The 22,182-nt window shown below is 38.9% G+C and overlaps 2 protein-coding genes across 2 annotated transcripts in view; one reads left to right on the forward strand and one right to left on the reverse strand.

Moving 5' to 3' along the window:
- Positions 1 to 8,471, reverse strand: part of kif18a (kinesin family member 18A) — a 38,302-nt gene extending 29,831 nt beyond the window's left edge. The window contains 5 exon segments of the mRNA XM_036583921.1: positions 531 to 641; positions 2,247 to 2,351; positions 4,242 to 4,399; positions 6,868 to 7,235; positions 8,363 to 8,471. Coding sequence (XP_036439814.1) covers positions 531 to 641; positions 2,247 to 2,351; positions 4,242 to 4,399; positions 6,868 to 7,183 — 690 coding nt within the window. The 5' untranslated portion in view covers positions 7,184 to 7,235; positions 8,363 to 8,471.
- Positions 8,472 to 9,665: 1,194 nt separating this feature from the next.
- Positions 9,666 to 22,182, forward strand: part of mettl15 (methyltransferase like 15) — a 108,398-nt gene continuing 95,881 nt past the window's right edge. Inside the window, exons 1-2 of the mRNA XM_036584466.1 lie at positions 9,666 to 9,723; positions 13,444 to 13,714. Coding sequence (XP_036440359.1) covers positions 13,451 to 13,714 — 264 coding nt within the window. The 5' untranslated portion in view covers positions 9,666 to 9,723; positions 13,444 to 13,450. The remainder of the gene's footprint in view (positions 9,724 to 13,443; positions 13,715 to 22,182) is intronic.

Genomic DNA, 22,182 nt, shown 5'->3' on the forward strand with positions numbered 1-22,182 from the left:
AATATTACTTAGTGAAACAACTTCTTATTCTATTGGCTAATAATTTGGTTTGTTATGTCTTGAAAAACAAATTGCTCACAGAATAAGACAATTTCTCCAGATAAACTTACTTAAAACAAGAAATCACATGTAGAAAAGCTTGAATAATTTTATAATGTTCTTACAACCATCTCAAAATAAGAAACAATACACATAGGGACTAAATTTAAGATTGAAATTGAAAACACAATGTCACAGAACGAACTACTAACACAGTAGTTTATGTAAGACATTAAAAACAAATAAATGATTAGTACATTTAAAAATAGCCTAATAATCTTATTTTGGTGAAAAAACAGTGTAAACTTTACTGAATATTCATATTTACATACACACACACACACACACACACACACACACACACACACATATATGAACCTATTGCCATGCTACAGCCATAAACGACATACTTCTGCATCAAAACAATGAGAGAGCATGTTTTGAAGAGGCGGAGGTGTTCCGACTGGCACTTGGTCTAGACGGATGTTTACCTGGAATACGGCATGGGAGCGGGAGGACGAGGCGTTCACGTCAGTGGGGTGCTGCGTTCTATTTCTGTTGCCATAATCCAGAGCTTCAAGGATGTGCTCAGCGGATTTGGGCTATAAAGCACAGAGATCGGTCCCACACACACACACACACACACACACACACCTCATCAATGACAGTCCAGGGTGGTCTGTGGTTAAGTCAATCAGAGACTGAGAATGCACACAAGCGCACACGCACTAGACAATCCAAACACTTCAGCAATGTACAGGAAGACAAACGCGAAAGCAAACCAACAAACATAAATCCACCAAACCTATAAACATGTAAAACAGGCAGATACCATATGTGCCAAAGAGTATAAAGTCATAGAGAACCCAGTCACTTTTTCCACATCTTGTATCCATTGTTTCGTACTTGTGAGACTGAAAACTGAAAAATGAGCGTTTTCTACTAAATTAAGTCCCAAGCAAGGCTGACAGACCAGCACACGTCACATTTCTGCTGTCACATGCAAGTTATGCTGATTTGATGCAAGCAGCAACACTGCAGCTTTAGTTGCAGGTTTTCATGTCTGCACAAGGTTTCTACATGGATTCTTAAAAACCCAGTTCCCAAGTTGGGAAAGTAGTTGGTCTGACCAGCTGACACTTCAGATTTTTTTTTATTGAAATAATGGACACAGGGTTCTCCAGGCCAAAGAAGAAGAGGACTATCCAGACTGTCACCAGCATAAAGTTCAAAAGCCAACATCTGTGATGGCATGGGGGTATTAGTGGGTAACTTGCACATGTACAAAGGTGCCATTAATGATGAACACATATTGGGGCAACACATGCTGCCTTTTAGATACCACCTTTTTCTAGGATGTCCAGGCTTAACTCGCCATGACAACACCAAGCCAATTCCAAAACTGTCTTCCAATTATTAAGCTCAAAATAAGACCAAGGCTCTAAGGTTGATCAGCTGACTTGTATAACAGAAGAACAGCAAAATATCTTGCTGTCAAAACTGGATCAGCTTGCGTCTTCAGTCCCCAACTGATTATTAAGTGTTGTTAAAAGGCAAGATGACTACACAGCGGTAAACATGCTCCTGACACAACTTTTTTGGAACTTGTTGCAGGCATCAAATTTAAAATTAGTATTTTTTTTTCTAACAAAAAACAATGATCAAAGTTCATAAGTTAAAAGACATTTTAAATTCTGTACCAAACTTTTTGGAATAGGGTTTGTATGAGTGGGCGATATTGATGACTATGCTAAATTTTTGCACAAAAATATTGTGGATATCATCAGCACTTAAAGAACACTGACTGCATGCTTCTATACAGAGAGAATATAATGAGCCCTGTCTAATCAGATTCAGTGCAGCACATCATGTGAACTACTGAATACAGATCACTGTACACATCTTTTTGATAGCATTTTTATTTATTTATTTTTTTTTAATAATAGTCACTTAGTTTCCACAAATACATGCCAAAACCTTCATATATATTTGTTTCAAATTCTGTTGTTAAGTTAAGTAAAGTTCCATATTGAAATGATAAACAAAATTTCTGCATCTGTATATTTAGGTTTGCGCAGAAAATGTGGTCCTCAAATTTGTAATTGGACATTGAATTAATTTTCTGAGTACACTTGATTTGTTTTATTCAATGAACAGTGAGTTACAAGAAAGTGTGAAGGTGAATTGGTTATTTCTCTCTCACACACCTGGTGAAGAGTAAGGCCTTGGACCACCACTCCTTTCGCACCGTCTTCTCGCACTGCCAGTGGACCTGAGTTGGCCAAGAGGTCCCGAATCTGCTCATTATAAACCTGTTCGGTAAAAACAGGCAAAGAAACAATGTCACAGAGAACATGGGATACTCCCTTAAGGACCTGTGTCTACAGAAAGCTCCTTTGTGCAAGGCACACAGCCAGAAATGAAGAAAACAGGCACTTCAGAGACGCCCTGCAGAGGAGGGATTTGTTTACAATTCACAATGTTTTTACATTGTGACCTTAATTATTTACCAAAATGTCAATTAAAGGACTTATCTTGAATTCCTGAAGCATACCAATTCACAAACAATAAGTAAATAAATAAATAAACAAAAAAATAAGGCTGCGGTCAATAAATTATATTTACATATTTGATCATACAGCGTTTTTCTTTTTTTTTTTTTAAACCCCCAATTTTAAAAGGCTCAGCACAGTATTTTTCAAACATTTATTTGGCACTGCAGAGTGCATAAAATGACCTCTACATTTTTATTTTATTGTATACTGCCCCTTACCTACCAATCAGGAATTAGACTTTATTTGGCATAATCTTAGGCATCACAGATTAACACACTAATTAACTATGGTGAATCAAACTACCTTATCTTGCATATTCATGAACTGTGAAATCAACTGACCCTCCCACACTCCACACGCTGCGCATTGCTCTACTTGATTAACGCTGAAGCTATTAGGAGAAGGCACTCATTTATAAGTGCTCAGTTTTTATGCAAGAAGGAGAATGGTCACTCTCTACAAGCTAGTCCAAATAATGAGACCAAATCAAAACGGGTCAAATTTCTTAAGATCCGATTTGAATTTGAAATGACACCCAGTAGCAGAGTTTGTAGCCAGCATTTTATTGGAGACTCATCTGAAAATTGTGCTCAACGCAGCTCTGGATTTGCCAGCCAAATCAAGCTGAAAGGAACAGATTTCCCGAGACTTACTGGAGGCGATGTGGATGATGAGATGTCTTACGAATAACATTGATAACAAACAGAAATCTAAGGTGTAGGCACCTCAGTACAGCACAGGCTGGAAATCTGATCACACCAACATGACGTTATTGGTATGAACCTGAAAAGGGAGATTCTGAACAAGAACCTGGCCCTGAGCCTGTAAATCACAGCCTTGTAGCAGTTTCTCAGTGGTACTGTTTACGGGCAGATATTTTTTGTTAGCCAGCTAATCAAAAGGTTTTGCATTTCAACTATAATGTTAACACGAAGATGAAGTCAGCTTCTAACTCGCCGGCTTCTTATTCAAATTTTCCCGTTCCATCTTAAATGATGCAGCGGTTTCAGTCTGCCTGTGCCCACCCATCCTGGCGGTTACATTTGACGAAGAGGTAGACGCAGAGCATCCTCCGAGTGCTCCAGTTTCCCTTTCATAGTCAAAAGATATGCAGTCAGGCGAATTGGAGATGCTAAATTGGCCGTAGGTGTGAGTATGAATGTGCATGTCTGTGTGCCTGCCCTGTGATGGACTGGCGACCAGTCCAGGGTGTTTCCTGCCTTCCACCCAATGAGTGCTGGGATAGGCTTCAGCACCCCCTAGCCTTCACCCTCCTAGCGTTGATAGTACCATGTGATTGGGGGAGTCCTAACTAGCGGGTGGAATTGGCGACCACTAAATTGGGGAGAAAACCGGGTAAAAATTGAAGGGAAGGGGGGGGAAGAAAAGTGTGTGTGCAATTGAAATATATAAAATTCTTTGCTGAAATATTTATTGTTCATAGATTTCAAAAAACAAGTGTGCAGGGCCATTAAAATCACTGCCAATTCCATCTGCTAGCTAGGTAGCTAAATAAATCTGCGATTGTGACACTTAGGAACCCATGACTGTTTCATTTTTTGGTATTAAAATTAAGTGTAAGCATACTAGTAATAACAAAACATAACAAAAAAGAAGGCTGAGCAACTTTTTGAACCCGCTGCTTACCTCTAGATAAGAGAAAGCCATGTCAAAGACTTTCTCCTCTTTAATCAGGTCCATACGGCTGAAGAGCTCCTTCATGGTGAGGTACATAACACCTGGTTTATCACTGCTGCCCAACATTGTGTGAGTCTTCCCAGCGCCAGTAGCTCCATAAGCAAACACTGCCCAAACACACATATACAAGCCTTTTAAAACATGGATCACCATCACAGCAATCATTCCAAAATGATTTAGAGACAGTCCTGCTATGACATTTACATTTATGCTGGAACTCAGTGTAAGGGTGGGCAATAACTATTTATCATGAAAACAAATAAATATTGTCACAATATGCTTTTCTGAACACTGACTAACTGCATGTTTCATAACAAAGTGAGCATAATTAAGCCTATTTATAGATTATAAGTACTTTATTATATTTTGTCTGTTCCAATTTCTTAAATATCAGGAAAAAAAAAACACTATGATGCGTGTATCGTAAAATGTCTTATGTTTGTAATAGGTTTAAAATTCTGCACTGAACATGGTTCCACTGTAAAATATGACACAAACTATTTCAGGCTTTAGACTGCATTCAGAACTCCTATCCAAACCCACACTCACCCACACATCTCTTCCAAAGCTCTGCATTTTAAAACCATATCAAATTAGGAGCTTCCAAACCATTTCAGCCCATAACCGCAAACTGATGCTGGAAAAATTCATTCCTCATTCAAAATCAGACAGAAAGTCCAAATTATTACTCTAATATTCAGAGCTTTACACTGACGGATTTTTCAACTATTCTGAGCTCAGACAGAAAAGTGAAAGCTGAATGAAATCACAACTAGAATTAAGCCAGCATGCAAATGAAATGGAATAAACCAGTCAGCAGTAAGACAGTTTGTGTAAAATTCATCCAGTTTCAGCTTGCAGTCAACCTACAAATAATTAGTCTAAATGATAGATTGCCTGATACTACTATTATTCTTCCAATACCGACACTGAAACCTTGATTATCAGCTGACATGGATAACAAACTAATTATTTTTCTTCTATAAAACATACTCAGCTTTAAAAGCTTACCATCTTGCTCACTCCTAATTGCACATGCATAATCGGCAAGGTGCTACATGTTACTAAAAGAATGTCCAGTTAACTAATAATAAATCTACAATTTTGATCCAGGTGGATAACAGCGCACAGTTCTAATGTTGATCTTGATCTGGGCCTAATGCTTGTCTATAATGTGTACATGAAAGCAGGAGAGAATCAATGAGTAAACAATCTACTTCCAGCATGAATACAGATCCATCGAGCCAACAATTGGGACTAGCATTCAACTAGCCCGAAACTGCATGCCCAATAGTATTGCACAATCCTCAGAAATGGAGAAATTACTAAATGTCACTGATGTCCTACAGGAATCTCTCCGAACACCATTGACTAAAGAGGCTAAAAAGGCCCTCACAGGACAGTTTAGCACTTGACAGAAACCAATCATTTGAAAGGCACACAAGACATGGGCCCAATCATAAGGCTTCTCAGAGCAGGCATGCTGATCTAGAACCAGATTTCACTTATTTATGACTTCCCTGGACATGAACAGATCCTAAATCAGCACTCTGAGAAGCTTTATCTATACGGGCCCTGGTGGCCATTTCACAATTGGTCATTCTGGCTAAACAAAAAAACAACAGCAGTCAGACTGTTCACCATGAAACAAGGTCTGAATCCAAAACAGTTCTCCATATAAAGCGCATATAAGCAATGATCTACTATTTGAATTATTGTTTAGAAAGGTTGATATCAGAATTGTTTGTCTACTGTGTGAATATCGTTATGATATAGATTGTTTTCTCTTGTATGCAAAAAAGCTGAAAAGGTGATCAAATCAAATAAACAAAATAAATACACAAAAACAGCAGAGCTAGGGTGGTCTGAGTTAAGTCATGCTGACATAAAAATTTAAATGTCATGAAAATTACCGAACCTTTTATTATGGATTACAATGCTATCACAATATTGTATTAAGTATGAGGAAAAACAAACACTACTATATATAAATATAATACAAGTACACTCCCCTGATGGCTCTTTGTACAATGGTACAATTTGTACACTAATTTCCAAAACCCTATTATTTTGACAGTCTTAATAGGCATTGTGGTTCTGTTCTCCCTAGATTTTTATCTTCAGGCTGGGTGGTAGACCCTTGGTAGACCCTTGGTAACAGACTTACTATGAAAGAACAGCACTGCAACAGTTACTATAAGCTTTGAAAGTGTTCAGACCAATAAATGATTAGAAAAGCTGTACAAACATCAAATAAAGCGAGGAATCATGATGTGACAGCACAGTGGCACATTGTGAAACCAGAACTGCTGAGAATATCTAAACATCCTCTGAGAAAATGCAACATGCTTGACTAAAATGCAGTGACAGCATTTCAAGGTGTTGAATATCATGGTATAATCTATTATTGAATACTGGCACATGTCTAGGTCTGAAACATGGTGGGTTTGGAGTGGAAGTCGGGACCTCAATTAATCCGTGCAGGCAGATGAATGCTGTCACAGCACCCAGGCAGACCTCTATGTTTTCAGACCATTAGTCAATCTTGATCAAGACACAGACAAAGCATCCTTACCTGTGCAGTTGTAGCCATTTAGGACTCCATCAACCACTCCTTTTGTCGTATTTTCAAACACGTCTGCCTGAGACGAGTTCTCCCCAAACACACTGTCAAAGACAAACTTGAGGTCCTTATTAGCTCTTTTCCTCACGTCCCTGTTGCCAACTCTCTGGCCACGAAAAAATGTCACTTCCTCCTCTTTAGGGTCAAAAATGAGCATGTGATTATCCACAACATGGACCACCTTCTTGTAGTTTCCATCTGTTTCTTTGGCATTTAATGGACGGACACGGACCACCACCTTCACGTGGCTGCACACCTCTTCTGACATAGTTTCCGCTAAAGACACTGAGGCCTGCTTCCTTCACCACCTTTGGATTTAACTACAGAACGTGAAAAAAGGGCACAGTGAAAATCCGCACCAGGTACTGGGAAGCCAGTGCTTAACAGTAACAGTGTTATGCTCAACAACAGTAACAGCTAAATTGAACATCAGCTGTGCAATGTGCAGGATGCTTAGTCAGTCCTACTAAGCTTGACTTGTTAATTTTAATGGACATAATGAAACTGACTTAAGATCATTTATGCTATGCTTTATGACCAACTGTACATTAGTGACCATCTTTTTCTCTCTCCATTCTATTTAAACAAACCTTTGCAAGAAAAAAGGAAATAAGACATTTAATACTGAGAACCCTCTTGTCAATACAGGCAAAATAAGATATGCATTTCTTCCAATACAGTTTCAGAAACATAACACAAAGTTAAAGCAGTCTGCAGGCTTTGCTAGTAACATTTACCACAGACTTCATGGCAATGTGTACATGGTTCTATGTAGAACCTTTCTGAAAATGGTTCTATAAAGCACCAAAAAGAGTTCTGGCATTGTTATGATGTCCAGCTTTTGACAATAGAAAACCATTTTCAAAAAGGCTCTATTTAGAACCACATACAGCAAATTCTCCATCAATCTGAATGACTACATCACCATGCACAGAACCATTTAAACGTGCAACTGTTTCTTTGAGTGTTCGTGGTTCTATATAGAACCACTGTCTTTACCAAATAACCCCTGAAGAGCAATTTCTTAAGAGTGCAGTACTCATTCAGCTAGCTAGCTAACGTTAGCTCTCTTGTTGTCACTGCTGTTGATTAGCAAAGTTAGCTAGATAGCACAGCAATGAATGGGACTGCAGGATTTGTAACACAGCAAGCACTCTTTGGGTCAAAAGCTAGTTAGTGAAGTTAAATCAATTTGTCCCGTCTTGCAAATGCAACCAACATGCTGTAAACACTACTGCAACACTGTCTGTCACCCATATTAAAGTTAGATGAATAGTAAAAGGTCGGCGTGTTGCTACATCCGTTAGCTTACATACGCTTTACCAGCATGAGTAGCTTAGCAAGCTGGCTAACATACATTCAAACCTCCGCTAGCTAAAAGCTATCGACATGTCACCCACTGCACAGTTTTCATTACATTTCCAAAGACTAGATATAGTTCGTTTACCTCTTGGGTGAATATTTCCAGAGTGAGCGGCACAAATAACTATTTAATCCCAAACATGTCGCTTGCAGCATCGGTTCTTTAGCCCCGACCTCTCAGCGCCAAGATTTTCAAACACAAGCCACCCCGCTGTCTCAACAGCTGATTGGAGGAATGGAATCCTACGTCACGCGACGTCAAAATTCTCGTCAGAACTGAGGTTGAAAGACGTGACAATAAAATCACATGAGAACACAATTTAAACAGATTTAAAGGGGAATTCCACCCATTTTTAAACACTTCTGACTAATTCAGTCCGTGAGATGTAAACAGAGCCATTCAGAGTGGTTCGCCATGAAATGGATCATTGTAGAGAAACTTACTGATTTTTTACAGTGGTGTTGATAGGAACCATGGATCAATGTCTACAACATAAATATAGCCACTGTATTTAGTTACTATCCAGCAACACTAGTGAACAAATCTCTTGAGTTTTATATATGTATAATGCTGATGATGGTGAAATAGTCATAAATCTGAAAGTTTATTTTGTGGACTATTTTGCTTTGCAACACCCTGCATGTACCCCTGTGCCATGAATGGTTTAAAATAAACGGATTAAATTCATTTTAAGCCAAACCTTTATTATAAAACGTATCATAAAACAACGTGTCAGACATCAGGCAGCGTATATCCATCGGATAACCATTTTAATGTATAACCTTCTGTGAGGGAGCTATAAGAGCTTTACATTCTTCAGACGTCTGGTTCCTATCATCACCACTGTGAACAATTCGGACGGAAGTCTCTGTAGAACGAAGGGTTTCAGACCAGACCACTTGCATGCTTTTGTTTTAGTATTAACAGCTGAATTATGCAGATTTTTTAAATTGTAGAATTACCAATTAATTTAAGTGCCCAGTTATGTACTTTCACACTGTAGATGAGTTATACTGGTCAGTCGATTTGGCGACTGAATTTCTTGTTATCGAAAATTAATATTAGTCATTAATGCTTGTAAAAATGTGTGTTGTTTTTATTAGGGTTAATTATTAGTTTATTAATATAGTTGAATTTTAAGTACTAATTCAATTTCCACAAGTAAGAATTCAATTTTGATGTGTTAAACATTTAATTACATGTTAGGCTTTATTTTTTCCAAGCAATAATTGAATAGTTCCATGTACAAATTCTTTTTTCTATTATTTATTTTTCATGAAAGTACAAAAAGCTTTCCTTTCACCAATAAAAATGAGTCACTTCGAATAAATAAGAAAACTTGAGTTGTGGGAACAGGGGCGGAACGCAAATACATCCAATGTTTCCCACCTTGCACTATTCAATGATGCACCGCTCGGGCATTCATGCTGAAGCTTAAGCTAGTGGTATGTTCACTTTGTCTCCTGAACTCTGGCCTGCTGTTTTATTACTGCATACACTGTATAGCCTGGAAATGAGTACGTTGTACAATTCGCATCGTATAAGATCCACTCCAGTTAGCACAAAGCAATATCTGTAGAATATTCATTGAAGATTCAGTGGCAGCGCGATTTATCACAATAAGCATCTCTCTCTCTCTCTTTCTCTCTCTCTCTCTCTCTCTCAATTTGTATCTCTCTCTCTCTCTCTCAATTTGTCTCTCTCTCTCTCTCTCTCTCTCTCTCTGTCTGTGTCTGACTTTCACTAAACGACTCCTACAACAAAAGATCATTCATATTAAGAAATGAATGAAAAGTAATAGCCAGCTACCTGATAGTCCATGTAAAGAATGCTACGAGGTGGAAATTGAATGCTAACTGTAGTGGTTTCCAGCCTCTCTCTGAGTTCAGAAAACTGACATGAGTAGTATATTTTTAGTATAGATGGGCTATATGGCAAAAATATAATACTGTGATACTTAAAGAAATTTACGATATGTCACGGTCCTTAATTTTTCAACTATGAATACAACATTTTTTATTCCGTTTTTCACATACTCTGTTGGAGCAAATCCAGTTAAACGGGACTCATTTTGCAGTCAGTTAGTCAATGTTCTGTGAGCACTGACCTCCATGACATGGTCAGAAAAGCATATTGTAATTGTGACATATTTCATCACTGTGTATGACTTCTGTCATGTTGCCCAGGCCTATTTTTGAGATTCTTATTTGGTGGATATACTTTCCATGGTGTTTATTTACATTTCCATTTTTTGCACAACTCTGTTAAATAAAACCCTACCGATATGAAAAAGTTATAGCCGATATCAATTTTAAACAGCTAAAAATTCCGATAGCCAATAATATTGAGCACCTTAAATAGTGTAACAGCGCTGGGGTGGAGCTTCCCAGAAGTCATTGCAGTTTTGTTTTCTGTTGTTTGTATTTATCTCTTATATTGGATCAATTCTCATCATAGACAGATGCTGTGTCCAAAATGGTCCTGTGATTACTATACCCTACTATTGAAAATCTGGATAACTATAAAAATCACTATTACAGGGAACAAAATTCATGATAGTAGTAAGTGATTTCTGACACTACGTCATACGGGTTTGCTACAACCACTGATTTTGACTGCACACATCAGAAGAGATTACTTACATCTGTAACAGGTCTGAAGAGAGGGCTGTGGGACTGTGCCGTTGTAGCTGGGCTTGGTAGTCCTGCTCAGAGAAGTTGTGTGTGACTCTTCAAACCAAACAACACAGTGCATTATGGCTATTCCCTATCAGCAGGTATACAGTGATTGTGCACTACGTATTGCGGTGATTGTTTGTGTGCGCTGAATCTTCTGCACTGCATATTTTTGGACTGTGAGTGCGCCACTTGGTACTGGGTATTTAGGCCTGTCACAGTTACTATGTAATTGTCGTAGTAATTTGAGCTGATCGCAATTATTTAAGCTGACAGCAACTACTTTCCACAGTTGTTAGCTTTCTCAATCATATGTTAAAGGGGAAATATACAGTTTTGTTTCAAAATTTCTAAGTATCTAAATAGACAAAGTCATTAACAGTGGTTTGATAGGAAATAAAAAACCCCTTTCCAGAGAAAGTTACCAAGCCAGATTTTCATTGCAGTGATGGTGATGGAAACCAGGCATCATTTATTTACTGTCCAAAATGAGCAGTTAACCTACATGTGTACTGTTGAGTTTTTAAATGTAATGTTGATAATTGAAAAATTCTAGTAAGTCCAAAAAAAGCCTGTTCATTTTTTTCTGAATGAAAACATTTAGTAAGATGTGTCATAGGTCTTACACAAACAACAAAAGGTCAAACTTTTGTCTTTGTGCAATAACGCATTTAGAGGGCAGTAGGTAGTGAGTAATGTTTGTTTATTTGAGCAGTTCAAATTGTTCATCACATTTATTTTGGCAATGAAATGTCATGATCATTACAGGGATAGGCCTTTCATCCTCATGCTAAAGGTTAGGTTTAGATGCATTAACATTTGTGTTATTCTAACCATTATTCTACACTTTATTATTTATATTATTCTAAACTCATCAAAGTATTGGTAAACCATGTAACCATGCTCATTTTTTGTGTTCATATTTACTAGTTCAGCCTATAAACTGTATCCACATAGAAATGCGTAGGTGATGATGACTGTCAGCTTAACAGTCTGTGTCATGACTGGCATACAAGCTTCAGTTTTCCTTACATCACAGGAATTTGGATCAATTTAAAGCATGCCACTAAACATCAGTGCTTTATTAATAGGATTTTTACCAATACTGATAAATCTATATTACTTTAATATTGGCTAATGTTATTGGCCAACAAATTTATTGATCAGGCCTAAGATGCTTAAGCAAGCAATCAAATCAGAATTGGAACAGTGAATGGATGTTAATGGAAGCTTCTCACCACAGCAGAAAGCACCTCACAGTGTGTTAGAAAAGTTCTCTTTCTGATGTGGTAACACAGCATGCGTTGTTCACTCTTGAAAAACATTTTGGCCTAGACATTCATGTCACAGCTGAAACCTATTGATTTGGTGGGTTAGTACTTTTATTTACTGCAAAATAAAGTGAACATATCTGAGAGCAGTGCTGTTAATCAGACAGGAACATTAGTGCATTTTGCGGTGAGCTCATTTCAACATATTTTCTTGTCCTTTGGTTACATTATGGTTTTTAGCACATGGACCTACAGGCTAGTATGGAATAGCATATTTTAGCTGTGGTTAGTAGTAGGAATAATTAATATGCTAACCTTCTATTCATTATTATAACACACCAGTTTTCTTCGATTCATTCTCCTCCACCCCCACAAAACAAATAAATGAGGAGAAATCCTGCGGTGTTTAATTTGGCATTGTGCTGAATTAAAGAATGTATATGAAAAACTGCTCAAACAAGTAAAAATGTCTGCTCATTTCCTTTTTCTACAACTATTTGCCATCTTCTTTTAATTAGTGATGAGTATTTATTCAAAATCACAATACAGTCTTGATATAATCAGTATTTTGTGCTTAAAGGGTGAAACAGTCTCTAGATTCCTACTTACAATTACAGCTTTGTATTCTTTTGGAAGAATTTCCAATGCTGCATTTTCTGCTTCTCACAAGTCAAGCAGCCCCAAACTCATTTGATGATGTTCAGGTCTGGACTCTGGGGTGGATAGTCCATTATTCTGAGAATATCAGCTTCTTTGTTTGATTTCCAGATTTTTTTTGTCTATTTCCTTTTCTCAGTAGCAGTTTGTTGAGAGCTACACATGCTTTCAGTTGACTTATCTTCTCATGTAGAAGGATGGACAGAAAGAGTTTTTCAGATCTAAAGCAAGAGTGGTGATCGATTGTCTCCAATCTCTAAATGATAAAACCTTTAAGTTCTGCTCCTCTGATGGTGACAGTTTTTGGTGGTCTGTCAGGTCTCGCATGGTTGTTGGGAGTCCCGTTTTCTCTAGAATGTTTAAGATTTTTTTGAACTTCTGTTTTTTTACTAGTTTTTCTTTGTCTGAAATGTCTCCTGAACAATGAATAACTTAATGGCTGTTGTGACTGTAGAGTAAATGAATGGTCTCTGACCCTGGACAGAACAGTACGTACTGTAGGAACAGTCTTTTTTTTCTGAAGACAGAAGTTCTGACCTGTGATTCTTTCTCCTGTTTTCAGTTTCGACATGGCTCTCTCCAGTCGTGGCTTGTTGATGTCCCTTTGCCAGGCACGTCTTCTTACGCAGAGAAAAGTTTCCCCTAAATGCACACCCAGCTGCTGCTGGAGAACGCTGCAGCAACCTCAGCATGTCTGTTCCAGTTCTACTCCTTCCAGATTTGACTGTCACAGCGGAAGCACAGAACAGTCCACTACACAAACCAAGCGAGAGCCACACACACCAGTTCTGCTGAAAGAGGTTCTGCAGTACTTGGACATCCAACCAGGCCAGGTCAGAAACTTCTGTTTCTTGATTTCTGATAAGTCTTGCAGTGTATTGTATATCCAAAAGGTCTTTCAAATAAGGAGTACTGTTGCAAAAATGTCGGATGATACATAAAATAAAAAGATTATGTTAGTCCCAGTCTAGGCTTGTCCATATCTGAGAAACCAGCCTTAACATATTCATCATGGTCTTTCAGAAGCACCTAGTAAAAGAAAAGAATCAAAGAAGCATATCGTCACTGTCCAATGAAAAACATGTATCTCCATTTTTTGCGATTTTTACTTTTCTGCATCATTTGAGCTCAGCAGCTGTCCTTTACATTGTGTGTTCATTCAAATTTCATGATGAATGGACCAATAGAAATGCTCCAAAATTGCTTGGAATAAAAACTTTTTCCATTAACTTACATTGAAAGTAAAGAACATTTTTGCCCTCTCCTGTAAAGTTACTATTTTGGAGATACATGTTTGGGCAGCGACGATATGCATACGTCATGGATACCATCTGTAATAATTAGTACAGTGTAATACCTTTTAGATGTCTTTTGCAGGGTGTGACTTTGAACTTCTGTGTTTGTGCATTTGTGTATGCAATGTGGGAGAAGTCAGAGGCGGCCTGTTTACTTCTCATCTCCTCTAGTAACCATGCGCTGCAAAAGAAGTTACTCGTCACTGAAACTTTTAGGGCTCTCCGATTCGCTGCCTGTCCCCACTTGGGCAGGGTGGGGAAGTTGCGTCGTGCTAGCAGGGACCTTGGCGTACTCTTAACGTGCTAGCAGGCCAGATGGGCATGAGTCAAAGGGCCTTCTGCTCTGGCGAGCGGCTCGGCTCGGACGTCGCTGGGTCCTATGGCTAGAAGCGTTGCTGGTGCAGGTGGGGGCCTTGGGTCAGCGCGTGACTCAGGAGCGCGGCGCCACTGTTGGGTTGCTGGCAGCACCCGGAGCGCCACAGTGCCACCGCGCTCCTGACTAAAGTTTGCACCTCTTAACTTCTCCATCATCCGCCCATGGGCCAACTGGTGCAGGGAGAGCCTGCCAAAGGCCTGGATGTAATAGAATAATTAAATAAACAATAACGAGGCAGCTCCCGCGTCAGCTGAGAACGCACATGTCACAGATGTGCCATTCATGTTTTGCTGTGTTTGATGAGATTGATTCAGATTGGGTATTTCGCAAAGCAGCAGGGCTGATATGGGGAAAATGTCTAATTGGAATTTATTCGACCGATTTTGTGATTTAAGTTGTGATTATTTTCTTTAAATTACATTTCATGGTTCATAGGTTTCATTGTCTAAAATCAGGTCTCATCAGTCTATAGTCCTATTCAGTACTCTATAAAAGGAATAAGATGATCCCAGATCAGCATTCTTACTCTGCAAAGTTTGATCAATACGGCCCTTGGCCTGTATTGGTGGTCTACATGGTATCAAACATCTATGAAGCATAATTTCCAACTTATTTTTGTTCCTAAATGTAAATAATCAGGTGAAATGATACATTAGCTAGTACCACTGTGTGCTTAAACCAGTAGTTCTCAAACCATCATCGTGGACCCTAGAAAGACCACATTTTTGCTTCAACCTGAAGTAAAAAGCTTTAACCAGAAAAATGTAGATTATCTGGGATCCCTGAGGACTGGTTTGAGCACCACTGACTTAAACAACCAAAGTTCTCAACATTATTTAACATTATTGTAAAACTGGAAGTATGCCATGTAGTCATATGAAAAAGTTTGAATACCAAATTACCAAAGTGAAAATAAGTTATCACATCCTCAACAGGGTAAACATGTTCACTGAGTTTAACATTTTGGAAAAAAATCAAACATAAAGTGTAAGATTTGCTGTAACTTTTGCATAGGCCACATTTTACTTGACATACATTAAAAGTCAAGTATGTTTTTTCCTTCTCTTGTAAAGTTGTCATTTTGGAGATACAAGGTTTTGTTCTGACAGCAGCGATATAATGAAACTATAAGCATCTTTTTATAATATCATGGATAAAAGCCATTTGCATATATTTATCTATCGCTACTGTCGGAACAAATTTCTGTATGTGCATTTTTGATGTTTTTCAGTTCTTGACATAGTTTGAAAATGCCCGTTGCCTTTTACACTGTGTGTAAGTTTCATGAAGAATGGACCAAAAGAATAGGCCCCAAGTGACTTCGAAAAAATTATGGTTCCAGTGACTTTTGCTCTGACAACAGCGCTATTCAGTCTACAGCAAGTTTTGCCCCACCCATTCATGCTAAAATTATAAGGAGTGTTTCAGCTTGAAGTGCTTTTTTCAATACGCCACAATACAACAGCCAGAACAGAGCTAATGGAGATATGATGTTTTGTTCTGACAACAGTGATATATCAGTCTTAAAGGCACAGTAACAAAAACAGCCTGTTTTATTTTAAGAGATAAGGGATATTTAAAGAGAGGTTGGAAAATGGTCTTGTAAAAATGAGTTATGACTCTTTTTGGTACGTAACACACACAAATATTATAAGTAGACCTAAGAGGGAAAACAAAATACAAGACAATGTAGGACGGGTCCCTTTAAACCAAAAACAAAGCTTGTCAAATAGAAATGTCCCTTACTTGTGCCTGTTGGACAGGCCTGACTTTTGGCGTAAGTTATCTAGCCAACTGAGAATTACGGTTTGTGAAATAACCCCATCTGGTAATCTGGTTAATTGAGGATTTCTGCAGTGTGGAGGACCCCCCAAGGTTTGAATTGATCTGAGAACTAACCCCTTGGATGATTCAGAACTTCTACTACAGATGTCCTCATGACCCCACCTAGAACGTGATTTTGTTCTGTTCCAGTTCACTGTCCATGACAGAATGTCCATGTGGAATTGCACTATAAAAATAGGATGGTGGCTTGAAAAAGAAGTTTTAATCAAGCATGGAATATAGATATAATAGACTTAAATGTGTAGTCTAATAGACCTTTTCAGCTTTTATCAAAATCCCTCTGCGATGTGATGTGTTTAGCTGATAGCCTTGTTAGATCATCAGACACGGCAATGCTATTATCTGAGAAAAAGGATGTACCGCAAGGCTTACGCTTAACTGCTCTGTGTTTTTTTTTTTTTTGCTTTCATTTCAAGCAGTTTAACAATTTATGAAATTGTTGGGTTTGAAGAGAATCTACTCCATAACAGCTCACTGCAGTTAATGATCCAAAATGATGATCAGATCATCGGTGCTTCCACTGTGTTTCCTTTTTTTCTCTCCTCCATTCATTCAGCCTTCTGTCTGTGGTGCTTGACAGACAACTTAATGATAGTGTTAGTCAAACACTCTCTATGATTCCTGAGAGGAATCACTCTAATATTTTGATCTGCCATTGTAAAGCAATCAACCCCTGTGCGGAGGCTCTTGTCAGGCGAGGCGAAGCAGTATGAATGGAGCACTTAGGCAGTCAGAGAGTAAACGCTGCAATTATGCCAAAGTGGGTAAATGTAGGCTTTCAGCGGCCCACCGCCACCCACGCAGGCATCCAGGCATGTATAGCAGTGCAGGTGGAGGGCTCGCTCCCTCTCACCCAACAGCTTACTATGCTGCAGCGGCAGAAAAGGGGATTCCACAGAGAAGCCAATGGAAAACATGTTTAAACAGATTACATTGCTCTAATCTGGTTCTTCCTCAGATTTTAGGCGTGAATGGGCAGAGTAAAAGGGGCATTAATGGTTGTGCACCTCTCATTTTACACCTCTTTAAGAGCTGTCAGGGCCATGCGTGTTGAAAAGGTAAAGTATGTAGCATTTTCTTTTGTACTTTTTCTTGCACTTTACTTGCTCATTGCTACAACTGGATATGGCTAGTTGACACACCTGAATTGGACTTGACCTCCATTGTCAGTCTGACAGAAAAGGCTTTTTCTCAGGCTGGGGAGAATTTTGAGGCTCTGGACGTCACTATATACCCACTACCGTTTATATTCATTTATCTTGTTGTCATTAAAATTCTGTATGGAGAATGTATTTGTTCTCCAAGGAAGAGCTTGGCAAAAAATCGGATTTTCAAGATTTTCCCCGACCCTGAATGTGGTCGATCTGCTAAGACTTTAGGACATGTTTACTGTCTGAGTAGAGGTGGGCAAAATAGCAAAAACATAACATCATGATACTTCAAGACATTATTTGATACACAATAAGTATCATGACATTTAGTTAGAACAGACAAAAAAGAACCACAAGAAACTTATTTAAAATATACCACCAAAAACTATGAGTACGATGATTTTATTCAACATTTCACATACACGATGAATTATGCTCTTTTTGTAATGAAACATGCTGTTGGTCAGTGCTCTTTAAGTACAGTATCCACAATATGATTAGAAAAGCATATTGTAACATGATGTAATTTATCAAGATAATGATAAACATTGTCATGTTACCCACCCCTGATCTTACGTTAACTTTGTTAGATTTCAAATAAAGTTACTTCTGTGGTTTCTGACACTGCGTAACATAGTGTCATGTAAATGGATACAATTCCAGACAAAATTCAGACTTCCAGGTGGTTACTATTAGTTTTCAGCGACACAGTCTCCATTTTGGTAGTTTTACTTGTTAGCTACATTAGCCTCATAGCTCCAGTCCAGTATAAAACTAAAGAAGTAACCTCTGGACTAGGGATGGATATTTTGGGAAAATTTGATTTTCAGATTTGATGCACTATTAAGGCTAAAGGTTACTGCAAACCAGAGACGTCAGGTGGACGCCACCAGAGATAGTGATGCGACTAGCATATTGCCATCACTGTACTACATTAAACCCAGACCCAGACCACAAACCCATTGTAGGTGACACATGGCTTGGAATTTATACCGAGAACAATGTCAATTTAACATCTTTAAGATAAACAGACAAATGCTAGTCATCTGTTTTCAGTCATAAAGTAGCTGTACCACTTAGCTAGAAAATAGAGAGTTTATGAAGCGTAAGTTACCTGATGCTAAACCGGGTAAATTCACCAAATCATGGATAAGGTTTTATTTCCTTAAATTCCATTCCATTATATGAGTAATTGATAAGTATGTGTGTTTTTTTTTTGCGATGATTCTTATGTACTATGGCTGTGCTTTGTACCATGTGATGCCTGCCACCAGAAAAGCTGAAACCACCTTTTCAAGCTTGCAAGCTTTCTCTGCATGTTTCTCTCAAACGTTGTCACTGCATGAAACATACCAAGGCTTTTAGCTGGCTGCAGTAGCAGAAATTTTTCTTCAGACTGAGCAGATCAGAAAATTGGACCTCAACGCAGGACACAGGCTCTTCTCTGCCCTCTGGTGGAGTTCAGATGTCTTATGGATCAATATGAGAACATATAACAGTAAAGAGAAGCTAATTTTAACATGGAAAAAATCCTAGTTTGTTATTTGATTTTTTTAAATATTCATGACTGTGTGAGTGTACGAGAATTCTGACTCATCCCTACCGGACATGTAAGGGGGAAATTGTGTACATTTGATTTTTTTCCACCTCTCACTTTACAACAGGCCTTACGGAAAGGAGAAGAGGAAAATAGGACTAGCCGTAATGAAGTTGTGGAGTAAAAAGACTGGTTCTCTGTGAGTGAGCTCTGATTTCCGCTCCTCTCATTCGTTCTATTGCAGATTTATTGGGCTGTTGGTTTTTTTGTTAGTGACTTTCAGAGCAGAGAGAGCGAGAAGGCAAGAGAGAGAGAGCTGACACTGCGGCTCATACCGCACTCCCTCTGACTGGCCTCTCTCACCTTCCCCTTGCCCATAAATTACCCAAACTACAGCGGCCTCATTAGCTGCCAAATTAGCCTTGGAAAGATTACATTTGCTACAATTGGATATTATTCTATTCACCTTGAATTGCAGATCCACTTGGCCAGTCCAGATAACCATTTTACTCTAATTATCTTAGCCATCAGGATGCGTTTGTAGCATTTGGCTAATTGAATAATGGGCAGTACAAGGCAGTGGGCCGACGGTTCGATTACAGAGGCGTAGCGTGGGAGGAAGACGAGGAGCACTGCTGGAGCCGAGGAGCAGGAGGCGATGAAGACCGTCGGGGGTAGGGGGAGGCTGGGAGGGGGGGATTTCCACATCACAGAGAAGAATAAAAGCTCTCTGTCCCATATCAGACCTACAACCTCATCTACTGATTGAATAACGCTGCACTTCGCCTAACGCGTCTGAAGCATGAAGCATTGTGGGTCCTGCCGGCCTTGTGTTTGTGAATTAGCTAGAGATTGGTGCAAATATCTTATTCAGTGCGATTGTGGTTTAGAAAGGTTCCTGCGCTAAATGAAAACGTAGTGAGGCCAATTTCATTTTCGATGTCATTCCGTTCTGTCCTGGTTCTTTTCTGTTCCAATCCAGAAGTGCAGATGGAGCCTAACTGAGCATAACAGATTGATATGAGGAAGTTCACAGGTTCAGGGTTTTTCATTCCTTGCCGTTTCGGGCCAATCTCAGAACCAGATGTGACATGGTGCCAGTAATTTTCTCTGTGCCTGGCATCCCAGTACAGCCAGTGCGACAAAGGCCATTGGAACACATTGGACTTCTAAAAGATTTTTCTTAGCTATGGCATTACATAAACATTGCACAAACAATGGTCTTTGCACCTTGTGCTGTTTTCCCTTGTCTGCCGCATTGTTAGATAACGCTGAGCTTCACAGTGTGCATCATTTGAGAGCACAGCCTGAGAATTTTTGCTGCAGCTCAGGCATGTCCATTTTAACTAATGCCAGGAAAAGGCCTCCACATTGGAGCCAATCATGACTTAATGGCATTTGTTAGGAAGGCAGTTGTGGGCCTGCGGTGTGACGCATGCAGTCTGGCCCTGCGGCTCGTGGCAACATTATTGCTGCTGAACTTCCGCAGCTATAATGACGGACGGCTTCCATCTAGACTTTTAAATCACGGCCACCCTGTTTTTTTTCATTTGGGTTAAGATGCTGTGAAGCCTTTAAAGAATCCTAAATTCAGCCAAACCTGGCATTCTAGACTTAAGACCCATCCCTGCATCTCCCCCCAGTGCCTCTGCTGAATTTTAATCCGTGGCTCAGGTGGACAGGGAGTGACCTCTTGCTTCTTTGGTAGTGCTGAAAAGAAAAAGTTCCTATAAATTAACCAAGACCTTGATGTAGTGGTGGATGTTATGTTGCAATGTCCTTTTACTGGTATAATACCTCTAGAACACTGACCAGGTTCTACTCACAAAAATATTCTAAAGAGGGTGCAAACAACAAAAAATGCTGCTAAATTAAAACTACATTGTTGGAGTATAGCAGCACATCACGAAATCACAATGTAACTACTGAAAATATGCATTGAATAAATTTGACAATGGGTTGTGGTGAATAGACGTTCTATTTTTTACACCATCTAATGCAGTTACATTGTTTAAACACCAAAAGATCTGCACCAATCAACAGCTCACTCCAGCACTTCTCCTGCCTCCCAGCTCCAGTGTTGTTAGTAAGTTATGCAACAACATGATTGTAGTCATCAGTTTTCTTATTCAAATTTTGAGAATACTTACTCAAAATATGAGAATACTTCCATTAGTGTCATTAATCAAATCAAATCGTGGGCAACTTGTTTGTTTTTCCTCTTGTTCCTTATTACAGTGAATGAAATAAAATTGAACTTCTAGTTTTAAGGCACTACTTTGGCACTACTTTTTTGGTGCATTGTGTCCAGTCCAACTAAATATATGCTGTGTTCGATCGAGTGGTGTCTTTTTGTTGTTGTTAGCTGTTTAGCCTTTGGGATGCTCTTTAGCCAGTTAGCTGAGTAAGTGAAGTTGTATCAGCAGTTATATATAAGAGATGGAGTACTTTGTGACCTAGTCTATATTAACAGCTTTGTCCACCATTATTTAGGGTTTGAGAAAGGAAATGCATCAGGTCGCAATGATTTCTGGGCAAGTTCTTCCACCAAAGTCGACACTTATGCTCTCACCATCCCACTAAAACTAACAAGATGGTGCTTAGGATGGTGCCCTAATGGGAAATAATGAGGCCAAGTGGACAAGGGCTTGTTAAATTGGTAAATCGTAAATGAGCGGTATGTGATGTATGGGTTTACAAGATGAGATGTATCCATTGATGAAAAATTGATTCTTCAGACATACATGCTTTCTTTCTTTGAGTGGTGGACGTACAATTCAACAAGCACCCCAACAGAGTGAAGTGATATTTACAAGTTAACCATCTGGTATGTACAACCTTCCAGTGAGCACCCGAATGCAGCAACAGAGCTACAGACCTCAGATGTCGTGTCATTCTGTGGTCAGTGTCACGCCCATATTAGGAGCTCCAAATGATAGCAATTGTTTTGGAAAAATGAATGCCATCTTTGAAAAACCACTGCTGTCACGTCTTGTGTTAAACAAAAATTTTATAAACCCTTATTTTGGTGAGTTTGCCTTTTAGGTCAGTTCAGTGCCCAGCAGTGTTAGACCTCGTAATTCAGAGGATTCATTAA

Source organism: Colossoma macropomum, unplaced genomic scaffold (genome assembly GCF_904425465.1).
Source record: "Colossoma macropomum unplaced genomic scaffold, Colossoma_macropomum, whole genome shotgun sequence".
In the NCBI taxonomy this organism is placed as follows: domain Eukaryota; kingdom Metazoa; phylum Chordata; class Actinopteri; order Characiformes; family Serrasalmidae; genus Colossoma; species Colossoma macropomum.